Genomic DNA, 14605 nt, shown 5'->3' with positions numbered 1-14605 from the left:
GGGTCATGAAGAGTCCGACATGACCGAAACAACACCACCAAACACCACCACCAGCTAGGCAAGTATCCTTCCCTTCCTGGGCCAATCAGTTAATAAACATTTATTAATTAATGGCCTACTAATGCCAGACATTTTGCTAAGCTAAGCACTAGGAATATAAAAAGAGGCAAAAGATCATCCCTGCCTTCAAGGAGCTTACAATCAAAAATCTTGTTATCAGGCAATTAGATGGTGCAGTGGATCCGGCATTGGCCCTGGAGTCAGGTGGACCTGAGTTCAAATATCACCTCAGATATATAATACTTAGTAGCTGTGTGACCTTGCACAAGTCAATTAACCCCAACTGCCTTGCCAAAAAGAAAAATTTACTTCTTCTTGTGAGGGGATCAAGGAATAAACCCTTTTTATAGCTGGATTAACATTTCATTATCATCTTATGATTAGAGCCTGGGATTTCTATAATTACATCAACTAAGAAGTAGGTATGTGGGTGGGATAGGGGAACCACATGTTTTCTTTCACACAAAATATACATAAAATAAATAGAAAGTTATTTAGGGATATGGAGAGGTACTAGTGGCTTCCTGTATATTTGCCTTGCTGAGTGTCCCCCACCCACTGTCTTAACTTGACTAGGTTCTGCAAAAATCTAAGAAAGCCTTAATTTAAGCTCTATCAGCATTATTCAAGGAGATTCAATTCATTAGTACATGTCGGAAATGTTTTGCATGACTCTCTCTTTCTCTCTCTCTCTTTCTCTCTCTCTTTCTCTCTCTCTCTCTCTCTCTCTCTTCTCTCTCTCTCTCTCTCTCTCTCTCTCTCTCTCTCTCTCTCTCTCTCTCTCTCTCTCTCTCTAATAGGTATTCTATTTTCTGATTCTTTAATGGATGGGGCATGCAGTGGAGGGAGAGAAAGAATTTGGAACTGAAAATAAAAGTTAAAAATTAACAAAAAAGCATAAAAATTCATATATGCATTCTTTTTTTTTCAACAGATATTGCAATAGTACCTTCTGTGTGCCATATATTAAGATAGGAATAAGTCCATTCTGCTTCATACTTACTGAGGAGTCTTTTTTCTTGCCTCTGTAGGACACCAGGTAGAGACTTCACAGGTCTTTTGATGCTTACAAGTATCTGGGAGGTCATGGATCTTTGGGTGGTCCTTGGTCACATTATATTTTACACATTTTCCTGTTTGAATCCCTATTGGAATGATACCGTTGTAAAATCATTGCTGGGAAGAGTAGAATGGCATGGTGGGAAGAGAACTGGACTTGAAAACAGGAGAGACCTGTGTTCAAATTCTAGCTCCAACACATATTAGGTTTGTGGATCTAACTTTTCTGAGCTTCGTCACCTTCATCATTAAAATGTGGCAGCTGAGACCTATAGCACCCACTTTACTGGATTTTTGTGAGGTTCAATGGAGATATTACACCAGTCAACAAGCATTTATTAAAGACTTACTGTATACTAAGCTTTGGAGATCCAAAGAAAGGGAAAAAAAACCCAGTCCCTGCCCTCAAGTTGCTTACATTTCACTTTGCATCTGCTGCTGGTTTTAACTCTGTGGAGCAAGATGCCCTACTCTGGATGCTCCCTGGTATCCCATTCTCTATCTAACCCCTACTTTTCTGCCTCAGAGTATTATGTTGTTTGCTAGTGGTCCTCAAACTTTTTAAACTGGGGGCCAGTTCACTGTCCCTCAGAAACTCACACTCTGTCTCCACCCCTCAGCCTATTTGCCATAATCCTGCAGTAAATGTCCTCAGAGGGGCACATCTGGGCAGGGGGACCGTAGTTTGAGAACCCCTGCTTTAGACTGTAATCTCTTTGAGGGCAGAGACTATCTTTTTGTTAGCTGAATCCCTAGCACTTAGCACAGTGCCTTGCACTTAGCACTGTTGTTGGGAGTGATTTTTTTTCAGCTGTGTCTTATTCTTCTTGACCCCATTTAGGATTTTGGCAAAGATACCAGAGTGGTTTGCCATTTCCAGTTCATTTTGCAGATATTTTGCAGTAAGTAGCAGAGGCTGGATTTGAACTCAGGTTGTCCTGACTACAGATTCAACACTGTGCTACCTAGAAGCTCCTTCCTTTCTTTATGAGGAGGCCATATTGATTAATACAACTTTTCTTCCTTTGGATGCATCCAGGACTGTCTCCCATTGTCCTGGTCTCTATCTGGCCACTGGATCCAGATGGCTCTGGAGGAGAAATCGAGGTAGGTGACTTTGCACAGCCCTCCTTCCCTTAAATCCAATTCACTTTCAAGTTATGGCATCTTCTTCCTAATGTCATGGTCCTCTTGGATAACAAAGGGCAAACAACTTTTGTGTCACTTAGAATAACTTTGGTTTCTTTTGTTATCTTTGGACTCAAAGAACAGAAAAGAGTTTATCATCTAAAACTAGACATTCCCAAGAACCCAGAGGCAGAGGACTGGGTCAAAAAATTTATTGATAGTAAAAGTTTGAAGGTCATGGAACATAGAATTAGAACTATATGGTTCTTTAGAAGCTGTTGAAGCCAACCTATCATTTTTAAATTCTCCCTCTGTATGACATTTACCAAAGCATTTAATGTTTCTGGGTCTCAATTTTCTTATCTGCAAAATGGGAGGGTTGAACTATATGACCTGGAGAGATCCCTTCCTGTCCTAGATTTGTAATTCTTTGCTCACAGAGGTAACAAGTTGCCATGGCTGAGATTTGAACCAGGGATCTTGGACCCCAAAACCTCATTCTTTGCATTACCCCTCACCCTCTCTCTGGTTAAGCTGCACTCATTCTCATTTAGCAGGTTTTGCCATTTTCTGGAGCATGATTCAGTCAGGATACGTCCATTGATATAAAAGAGTTTTTGAAAGATCTTACCAACCATAGATCAGAGAATCAATCAATAAGCATTTATTGAGCACTTTGCATAGGCAGGGAATTCTGCTAATTGTAGGACTCTCTCTTCCCTTTGGATTTTATACTTGGTACCCACCATGCCAGGGTTCAGCCACATATCTCTCTTGATGTTAATAATCAGAGAGCCATTAAAAAATTAATGAAAAAATTGAGTTGTTACTTATTTTAATTCCATTCAACAATCATTTATTAAGTAGCACCTTTGTACCAGACTCTGGACTAGGAGCTAGTGACACAGAAAGGAAAAAGTAAACAGTCTCTGTGCTGCTGGAGCTTGTATTCTATTGGAGGAATGGAATGTTTCTTCAAGAACATATGTCTAATATATGTTGGATCACTTGCCAATCAGAGGAGGGAGGGAAAGGAGTGAAAAAAATTAGAATACAGGGTTTTGTAGGGGTTAGTGTCAAAAATTATCCATGTATATATTTTGAAAATAAAAAACTATAATTTAAAAAAGTATATACAAAAAGAAAAAGAGAAAGTATATATATATATACATACATATATATATGCATATATATATATATATACACATATATGTGTGTGTATATATATATATATATATATATATACATATACATATATATATATATATATATATATATATATATATATATATATATTACTAGAAGAAAAAAAATGTATTATAGTCTTCCTAGATCTTATGCACTGTTCTAGTAGCTGACAAAGATAAAAAGGAACTTGTTTCTGTCCTCAAGGGGTTTCCATTGTCTTTTAGACACTGTGCTCCACTGGCATAGCCTTTGAAAATATATGGCTTTGGAGTAGAATTTGAGTGATAAGAATAACAATAATATATTATAGAAGGATTTGGGATTGAAGACTCTGGATTCTGACAGAGGCTTAAATGGGAGTCTGTGCCTAAAATGAGGGAGTGATATGCCTAAAATGAGAGCTTCTTTATCATACTGGACTCAGGGTCTTAGAAATAGGAAATAACATGTACCTTTGCTCAGTGGATCAGTCCTCCCCTTTTTGCAATCTTTATCCGAAGAACAGCAAGTCTTGTTGGTGGGAAACTGTAGGATAAGCCACAAGATAAGAGAATATTAAAGAAAAGCATGGGATTTCGAGTTGGGTAAACTGGCTTCAGGTTCCAAATTTTCAGGTCCCATTAGCTCTGTGACAAACTTCAATTTTTCATTACCTAGGGAATGGGGACATCGATATTTGTCCCATCAACCTCATTATGTTGATGCCTGAAAAACATTTTACAAACTTTAAAGGATTATACAAAAAATTACTTTTTCCTAGCAAATTTATTTATTTTTAATACACCTTGCTTTATGAATCGTGTTGGGAGAGAAAAATCAAAGCAAAAGAGGTAAAAAAAAAAAAGATAAAAAAAGTGAACACAGCAAGTATTGATTTACATTCAGTTTCCTTAGTTCTCTCCTTGGTTTTTTCTCTGGTTGCAGATGGTATTTTTATCCAAGTCTATTGGGATTCCTTTGGATTACTGAACCACTGAGAAGACCCGAGTCTTTCTTTCATAGTTGATCATCGCACATTTTTGCTGTTATTGTGTAAAATGTATTCCTGGTTCTACTGTTTCACTCAGCATCAGTTCATGTGAACTTTTAAAAAACATTCCTCTTATACCTAGGCCATCTTCTCACATTCTTTCCTTGCCACCAGAACCATGGAGGAATCTCATGGAGTATTGTATTTAGGCTGTCTTTAGCTTCACTCTACAGCCCAGCCATATTTTGCTGTGATGGATATACCCTCTGTTGTTTTCTTGGCAGAGGTACAGATGTGGCTTTCCATTTTCTTTTCCAGCTCATTTTACAGATTAAGAAACTGAGGCAAACAGGGTTAAGTAACATGCCTAGGGGTTACACAGTAAGTATCTGAGATTGGATTTGAACTCATGTCCTCCTAACTCCAGAGCTGGGGCTCTATCCACTATGCCAACTAGCTGCCCAATCAATTACTTAAATAGATGGAATAGTATAAAAATCTGTGATTGGTATCAAACTAGGAGGGAAAGCTAAAACAATGGATAACAGAGTCAGAATCCAGAAAAATGGGCTAGGGCATTGAACTAAATTTGTGGGTCCTCAAAGGCAAATCTATCTCCCTGAAGACTTATACTAAAAAAAAAAAAAAAAAAAAAAAAAAAAAAAAAAAAAAAAAAAAAAAAAAAGAATATTAAGTTGTATTTATAAGCAAAAGAAGTTAGAGGCTAGTGAATTAATATACTAATGCCATGCACAAGCAATTATCCGAATTAAGGAGAAAATAGCATACTTTCAATACTAATAAAGCAGGAAAAGAATATTGAGTTATATTTATTAACAAAAGAAGTCAGAGGCCAGTAAATTAATATACTAATACCATGCGCAAGGAATTATCAGAATTAAGGAGAAAATAACATAATTCTACTACTAATAAAACAGGAAAAAATACTGAGTTGTATTTATAAACAAAAGAAGTCAGGAGCCAGTAAATTAATATACTAATAAATTAATATACATGCACAAGGAATTATCAGAATTAAAGAGAAAATAAAATAAAGCAGGAAAAGAATATTGAGTTCTATTTATAAACAAAAGAAGTCAAAGGCCAGTAAATTAATACACTAATACCATGCACAAAGAATGATCAGAATTAAGGAGAAAAAACATAATTCCAACTAAAATAATGACTGAATTATTAAATAAATGGGCTATCCTAGATAAGATGGATGAGCCACATCACCTCATTTGGGGTTTTCTTGGCAGAGGTACTGATGTGGTTTGCCATTTTCATTTCCAGCTCATTTTACAGATGAGGAAACTGAGGCAAACAGGGTTAAGGGATTTGTCCAAGTCATACATCTAATAAATGACTTCAGGTCTAGTGCTCTATCTACTGTGCCCTAAGTTCAAACCTGTCTTCAGGTACTTCCTGGATGTGGGACCCTGCACAAGTCATACATCTTATACATTTGTAAGTGGAAGTAATGATGGCCCCACACTCCTAGGATCATTGTGAAGAACAGATGAGATATTTGCTTAAGATCCTGAGATTTTGCTTTTTGACCCTGCCAGGAGTTCTGTTATTGATTAATCAAATTGATCACATTCTCTTAAAACCCAAAAAGTACCTTGTTCTCCACCAACTTGTACACAGGGCACTTTGAGACTTTGAGGTAGAATATAAATGTCAGTGATCCCTGTGGTCTTTCCTTTTTCTGAAGAGGACACAAAGCAGGGCTGAACTCCCTGTTGGGCTTGACATGAGTTGAGTTGATCTATTGGGAAGGGCTGGAAAGATTCAGTTTACCTCTGGGTGTAAGAACCATCAAGGACCCCTATTGTCATTCCTAAATAAATGGAGCTAGAGAGCTATGGCAGAAAGGCAGCTCAAAGGGAAAGCAGGCCTCAGAGCCAAGAAGACCTGGATCTGAGTCCCATCCCCAGTACAGAACTAGTTAGGGGATGTTGGGCAAGTCACTCAAATTCTCAATGCTCTAGGCCAAAGCTTCTTAAACTATAGGGTGCAACCCCACAGAGCAGGGGTTCTCAAACTACGGCCCGTGGGCCAGATGTGGCCCCCTGAGGACATTTATGTGGCCCACTAGGTTATGGCAAACAGGCTGAGGGGTGGAGACAGAATGTGAGTTTTTGTTTTTACTATAGTCCGGCCCTTCCACAGTCTGAGGAACAGTGAACTGGCCCCCTATTTAAAAAGTTTGAGGACCACTGCTATAGAGGATCCCATAACTGAATGTGGCAGTTGTGAAAAATTTGGCAACAGTAAAAGATATCAAATATTCCGACATTCTTTGTGTAATAATAAACAGGTACATCCATCTCATTAACATGTAAATTTGCTTTCATTTTTATTATATCTATACCAAATAATTGTTTTAAAATGAATTTATGATTTATTGTCAGTAAAAATGTTTGATTTATTGTTTTATATACCCATATACCTGGGATTGCATAAAAATTTCTTGGGTTTAATGGGATCATTAATGGGAAGTTTAAGGCTACTCTCTGGTACTAAAAGTTTCTGAGATGATACAGACCTATCTTGCTGAAAGGTATTTAGCATAAGGGGATTTTCTGTATCTGGGAAATCCCAAGCTAGGCCTTATTTCAATTCAATAAACATTTATTAAGCACCTACTATGTGCCAGGCATTGCGCTGTGTTGAAGTTACAATTAATATGAAGAAAGACAGTTCCTGCCTTCCTTGAATATCTCGAGTGTCCATACTCATTTCTTATTATTTTACTTCCTTCCCCCCAAAAACATGCACATACACACTCACTCACCCCCTTCCGAGACCATGAAAGATGGTGTCTCACTTCCAGATTGCACCCTTCCTGCCTCTACCAGACCTGTTTGTTCAGGTTTCCTCATGGAGTTCCCAACACCCTTTCAGAACCTCCCTTACCTCGGGACAAATCCCCTGTGTCTGGCCTTCTGTAGTTAGAAAGTTGGTGATCACAAAGAATGAATTTCCCTGAGGAGAAAAAGAGCACAGAAATTTCAAATGCAGAGAATTTGTCAACATTCTAGATTTTCGTTGCTGTTAATAATAATAGTGGAAATGTTATTATCAATGAATAAAAAGACACTTATTAAGCACCTAATGTATACCAGATACTATGCTAAAGTGATAAGGATACAAATAGTACGTCCTATGAGGGAAGATAAACTATCTGGGACAGGTATTTTGGGGAGAGAATTTCCAGGAGTTGTTTAGTAGACTAGAGCAAGTTACCAAAACACATTGGCGAGAATATTCCTAAGGAAAACTATTGGTTTCTTTATTAAGAAAAATGTGTTGACAAACATCCTGGTAAAAAGAGAGGCAAAGTCATGAACAGCAGAACAGTCTCCTAAGTAGGAGCTGGGGCCAGATCAGCCCATAAGGAGGGTGGGATATGGATGGTATCCCATCCTTCCAAGACAACCAATCATGGTACTCCCTAACCCTACTCCAACCCTAACTCTCACCCTAGTCAAAGTCAGGGAATGGCCACAGGTAAGGTTAACCTAGGTTCGGAAGTCACATTCGACAGGCACAGACTTAAAAGGGTGTAAGTGCAAGTTTATTATTGCTCAGAACCTTGATTCAAATAAGACATAGGGGAAGAGGAAACATAAAAGTAATACACAATCAACAAACGCATCGATCGCTATAACAATAAAGATAATATAAGAAAAAAAGAACAGACAAACAACATAAAGCATTCTCACTTCAGAAAACAGCAACACCTGAGGTTTGCACTGGAGAACCCCAAATCTCAGCCAGCGGTCAGGGCAGAAATTGAAGCGGGAAGGTCCTAGGCAAGGCATCCCTTCCTAGGAGAGACCCCACTACGGGGTTTTTATAGGCTGAGAACAAAGAAGGCACTTCTCTAGGTGTTCTCTTTTGATATCGTGACTCAATTCAAAGCAGTCTTCCGGGTGCAGGATGCTCGTGTAAGGGACCCACCAAGGAGAATATCTGTCCATTCCTTTGGGATGACTCAGTTTATGCAGGGAATTGACCAAACACAGGTCAGCAATAAAAGAAACCCATTGATCAATGCACAGGGAGGATACCTTCCCTGTTTGTGCTTCCTGGTATTCCATTAGATTGTGTTTTCAGGAAAAAATTACACAAGGGACATGGCTAAGACTCACTAGGATTCTTTATACCACAGCATTCCCTTTGGTGACCCCACGGTCATCTCTCAAGAATAGATAAATTTAGGAGAGATTTTAGACTTCATATGGACAAACTCCCCCATTTTAGGGATAAAGAAACTGAGGCAGACAACTTAAGAAGTTGTTACTTGCCCACAAAACTAGTTTAGTGACTAAAGGCAGGATTTTTCCTGACTGCAGGTCCAAAGCTCTGTCCATTAAGTCAAGATGCTTTACTTTGCTAAACTGTAAACTCCCTGAGGACAGGGACAGGATTTCACTTAACCCTTTGTTAACCTTATTGCCTAGTACAGTTCACTGATATCTAGGAGGCATGGGGGAAATGTTGGTATGAAAAATAAATAAGGACACACAGCATTTTCCAAAGATTCCTTTCTTTTCAAGCTACATATTTTCTTTATGAAATGAATATCTTTCTGAAAAGGCTGTAAATCAGACATATTAACTGTCATTTAAAATTAATTCTATCTTAAAGAAAGTGATAGTAAAGAGTCAGGTGAAGAAAGATTTTATAAAGCAATCCATTGTCCCCTAATCTGGGTCTGGGTAAGCATGACAGATCTTTTCTGACCCCATACATCAAGACCCTCCCTCTCTTTTTATTCCTTTCTTTTTATTATTAGGAAATATCTGTTTTCCAGAACTAAGGCACAGAAAGCAACCTATTTTCTGAGCTTGACATAACAACAATCCTTTGCACTCATCCTCGGGATGATCTCAGCCAGAGCAAAATTCCAGAATTGTTTCCCATGAGCACCAGAGGGTCTCTGAACTCAGACAAACCCCTGTAGTACCCATGTCCCCATCATCAAGCCCTGCTTTGAATCAAATTTATCCTTCATTATCAAAGCTACAACTTTCTGTGTGGCCATAGGTAAATGTACTGAGATAATTTCCATCCTCAGACCAAATAAAGAAAGCCTTTTGCTTATGACCACTGTTATCTCTTCAGTTTTCTTTCTTTTTAAATTTTTTTTAGATTTATTTTTAGAATTAATGTGTGAGCTCTCTAACTTTTGTGGCTTGTTTGTTTTTTTCAAGAGTAAATAGCTACTGCAGAGCTGCTGTGGCTCTATGATTATTTGTTAACAGGCCTGAAAATTTTGTGCTTGTTCTCTCCCATTCAGTGAGTTAGATTTTTCAGTAGACAATTTGCATAATGAGGGGTCAACCTACATTAAGTTCTTTTGTTAGGGTCTCCATGCTCTGGCTCCTAGATGGAAATGGGTGAACTTTTGATACAATCAAAAAAGTCTTTAAACTACATAGACTTTAACCCAGTGTTAACATATGCCCCCTAGACATATGCCCCAAAGAGATCAAAGAAAGAGGAAATGGCTTCATCTCAATGAAAATATTGTTGTTGTTGTTGTTGTTGTTGTTTTTTTGCGGGGATAGAAAAGTAGACTAAGGGGATATTCATCAAGTGAGGATTGGCTGAACAAATTATGGTACATCACTTCAATGTTGTATGAAGATGTATTCTGATGGAAGTGGATATCTTCAACATAAAGAAGATCCAACTCACTTCCAGTTGATCAATGATGGACAGAAACAACTACACCCAGAGAAGGAACACTGGGAAGTGGATGTAAATTGTTAGCACTACTGTCTATCTACCCAGGTTACTTATACCTTCGGAATCTAATACTTAATGTGCAACAAGAAAATGGTATTTACACACATATATTGTATCTAGGTTATATTGTAACACATGTAAAATCTATGGGATTGCCTGTCATCTAAGGGAGGGAGTAGAGGGAGGGAGGGGACAATTTGGAAAAATGAATACAAGGGATAATGTTATAAAAAAAATTACTCATGCATATGTACTGTCAAAAAATTATAAATAAAATTAAAAACAAACAAACAAACAAATTATGGTACATGAATAGAACAGGATATTATTGTGTTGTAAAAAAGGATCAAAGCTCAGTGATGAACAGAACCAGCTACACTGGGAAATGAGTGTGGACCACAACATAGCATTCACACTCTTTCTGTTATTCTTTGCTTGCAATTTTGCTTTTCTTCCCAGGTTATTTTTACCTTCTTTCTAAATCTGATTTTTCTTGCGCAACAAGAGAACTGTAGACATATGCATGCATATATTGTATTTAATATACAGTTTAACATATTTAACATGTATGGGACTGCCTGCCATCTAGGGAAGTGGGTGGGGGGAAAGGAGGGGAAAAGTTAGAATAGAAGGTTTTGCAAGGGTCAATGTTGAAAAATTACCCATGCGTACGTTTTGTAAATAAAAAGCTATAATAATAATTTTTAAAAAGAACACATTTACCTCTGCAAAAAAAGAAATATAAAAATATTCATAGATATGTTTATATACAAATCTATAGGTATTATGAGTATGCGTTTAGATATTTAACATATTGTTGCTATTATTCAGTCATTTAATAGTGTCCGACTCTACTTGACCCCTTGAGGTTTTCTTGGCAAATATCCTAAAATGGTCAGCCATTTCCATCTCCATTGTGTCCTTATTTTAGAGACGAGGAACTCAGATAAATAGGAGTTAAATGACTTGTTCAGGGTCATGAGGCCAAATATAAGTGGGCCATTCACTGAATAGATTTTTAGTTTTTTTGGTGGGAGGAGACAATTGGAGTTACATAACTTGCCCAAAGTCAAATAGCTGGTAATTGTCAAGCATCTCAGGTGCAAATTGAATTCAGGTCCTCCTGACCCTATGTCTGGTGTGCTATATATACCCTGAGCCACCCGGCTGCCCTTTACTACATAGATTTTTTAAAAAAATTATAGCTTTTTATTGACAAAACATATGCATGAGTAATTTTTCAGCATTGACCCTTGCAAAACCTTCTGTTCCAACTTTTCCCCTCCTTCCTCCCAGCCCTCTCCCCTAGATGGCAGATTACATAGATTTTTAAGAGTTACTAGGATTTCCAACCATCTTATACAGCCCACATGAGCCCCGTGAGTTACCAATCATAGGACCAAGATTCTTGAACCGATCCTGGGGTTAATGATTTGTCTGTCGGACTTTTAATGATTCTGATATAAGGTTCCTGCTAACTTGAGAAATAGTTTATGGATATGGTTGCTTTATACTCTCTTTAGGATTTTGTCATCTTGTATCTGACCATAAGCATGTAATATGGCATGTTTGGTGTGCCAGGTCAAATGCTAATCTTACAAAATCTGTTTCATTTTTAATATATTTTTTTTAATTGTGAAAAAAAAAAGATCAAAGAAGCCGTTTCAGAGAAACCTGGGGAAGAGCTATATGAACTGATGCAGAAGAAAGTGAGCAGAATGAGAACATTTTGTACCATACACAACAATTATATAAGGAAAATAAGCTTGAAAGATTTATAAACTGATTAACACAATGACAGTACAGGATTTTGCAGGCCCAGTGATGAGGAATGCTGGTTAACTCTTGACAGAGATGTGATAGGTTCACGGTTCAGAATAAAAAACATATTTTTCACTGTGGCCAATGTGGATATTTGCTTTGAATGACTATGCATCTTGGATATAAGGTTTTTGTTTTTATTTTTATTTTTTAATGAGGAGAGTGAGAGAGAAAAAATAAATATTTGTTAATTGAAAAAAATTAAATAATAAAAAAAAGACCTTTGAGGGATTAAAAAGTTAATACCTAAGGAGACTGAGTCTTGTGCATGGGAATTCAGGAATTCTCACCTGCAAGGAAAAGGTGTAATCTGCTGGGTCAAACACTCTGGTCTTATTCTCTCCAGTCACTTCTGCTATTCCTTTAACTTTGGTGTGCACGGAGCTGATCAGGGGTTCCTTGCGTTGATACAATTTCTTACTCCACAAACAAAAGCTGAATGTGATAAGAAGAAAAGACAAATAACAATTTTTTCTGTGGTTCCTAAGTCCTTTTTCTAATAGAATCTGCCCCTTCTCAGTCTTAAAATTTGTGGAAAAGAGAGGAAGGGAAAAAAGATTTCTAGACTAAAGAAATTTCTAGGCTAGTTTGTCCTAATTCAATAAATATTTGTCCAGAATGTGTCCCTTTTCACCCCTTCTTTTAGTCCAACATTTTTTTCAACATTCAGCTAAGCTATAGCCTCTTTCCTTTGTATCTTTCCTGATATTTCCAGTTCTTCATATGTATTTATCTGTGCATATGTCTCCCAGTGCTATTAATTAATATTCTTTGAGTGTAGGGACTGCTTTATTATATATCATTTTCACACACTCCGAACTAGCCTTCTTGCTATTCTTCACATAGGATACTCAATCTCCCACCTCCAAGCCTTTGTACTGTTCCAACCCCACCATACTTGGGATGCATTTCCCCTTCACCTCCACTTCTTAGAATTGGTAGTTTCTTTCAAATCTCAGCTCACCTTTGATATGAAACTTTTCCTGATCTTTCCCAGCTATTAGTGCCTTCTCCCCTCATTACCTCGAATAAATTTTACATGATTACTAATAATAATTAGCTTGTATATGGGCATTTAAGGTTTACAAAGCATTTTACATGTATTATCTCACTTGATCTTCATGACAATTCTGAGAGATAGATACTATTAATATCCCTCACTTTACAGATGAGAAAACTAAGACTGAAAGATATTAAATGATTTGCCCAGGGTCACATAGCTAGTAAGTGTCTGAGGCTAGATGGGAATTCAGGTCCTCCTGATTCCAATTTTGGAATCCATCTAACTGCCTTTAATTACTGTACTTCTATCCTAAGAAGTATGTCAATGAGATAGTATTTTATATTTTATTATTATTATTTAATATAAAATGATATATTTACATAATTATTCATAATATCTTACATTATTAACATATATAATATTGTGTCACATAATATATATGTTAACATAATATTATATTTATGTTTTATATATTTTGTAGGCAAGAAAACGGTAGTGTCAGATAAGGTCGATGTTGCCATCTGACCTATATTTCATTCATTCAATTGTCAACAATTATTTATTGAATTTGGACTCAGTAGAGGAATGATACAAAATGATACAAAATCAATGATACAATGATACAAAATGATACAAAATCAATCCGCCAAGATTTATCACATACCCATTATGTGCCAGACACCAGGGTGATTGCCAACGTGGACTAGTCCATTACACCAACTTCTAGTGGGGTTCCATGGAGAAGGATGGATTTGTGGGATGGAGTAGTTAATGTGTTCGTTAGGCAAATGGAATGAGCTGGGCTCTGGGTGATGGGTAGTATTTAGATAAAAGAAGGGGAAGGCAATAAAGGAAAAGGGCAGTGTACAAAAAAAGGCAAGGGTGGTGGTAAGGATAGGAGCTGCTGGAGGAGAGGGACCTATTCCAAGGAGCAGAACAACATAGGATTGAAGAGGTAGGTTGGGAAATTACAAGGCAAATGTAGTTTAGGGTCACAGACTTACCAAATGTAGATGATGATAATGACAAAAATGGCCCACTTCACACTCCCATACCAGATGTTCTGAATCATAACAGCTTTCTCAGTCTGAATATTGAACAGACCAGTAGAATAGCACCAATCCTTTAGGCTCTTCCTTGCCGTCAGGACAGGGGGTTTCTTGACTGCCTGCATAGTGGCAATAGTGATGGAGGATGGTGCTCAGAAGTACCTCTTCTTCTGTGCTGTCAAGGCTGACTGAGCAAGGGCAGTGTTAACATTTAAGAAGCACTTCTCTCTTGATTTTTGATAATTTTGCAGAATACTTTCAGTTTTGCTTAAGAAGGAGCCCAGCATATGGCAGGGTGAGAGATTGACCTAGAGATAAAGTCTTCTCTGATACTTTGACATTTAGACACACCTGGTCAGAATACAACAGATAGAGGAGAAAGAGCGGGAAGAAGAAAGGGGAGGGGAAGGGAAAGAGAGAAAAAAGAAAAAGACACTGAAAGACAGAGAGAGAATGAATAGAGAAACAGAAATGTGTAAGAGATGAGACAGAAAGAGACAGAGAGACAGAGAGAGGGGGAGGGAAGGAGGAAAGATAAATGGATAGATGAGTGAGAAAAAA

At 37.4% G+C, this 14605-nt stretch overlaps 1 protein-coding gene across 1 annotated transcript in view; it reads right to left on the bottom strand.

The window, feature by feature from the left end:
• LOC141560103 (P2X purinoceptor 7-like) overlaps positions 1-14265 on the bottom strand; it is a 30821-nt gene extending 16556 nt beyond the window's left edge. The window contains exons 1-5 of the mRNA XM_074297784.1: positions 14000-14265; positions 12283-12427; positions 7331-7399; positions 3888-3960; positions 1064-1205 (exon numbers count right to left, since the gene is read on the bottom strand). Coding sequence (XP_074153885.1) covers positions 1064-1205; positions 3888-3960; positions 7331-7399; positions 12283-12427; positions 14000-14169 — 599 coding nt within the window. The 5' untranslated portion in view covers positions 14170-14265. The remainder of the gene's footprint in view (positions 1-1063; positions 1206-3887; positions 3961-7330; positions 7400-12282; positions 12428-13999) is intronic.
• Between the last annotated feature and the right edge of the window lie 340 nt (positions 14266-14605).

The sequence above is a fragment of the Sminthopsis crassicaudata genome, chromosome 1, assembly GCF_048593235.1.
Source record: "Sminthopsis crassicaudata isolate SCR6 chromosome 1, ASM4859323v1, whole genome shotgun sequence".
Lineage (NCBI taxonomy): Eukaryota > Metazoa > Chordata > Mammalia > Dasyuromorphia > Dasyuridae > Sminthopsis > Sminthopsis crassicaudata.
Note: the sequence above shows the minus strand (reverse complement) of the source record. Positions and strands in the feature narration are given on the sequence as shown.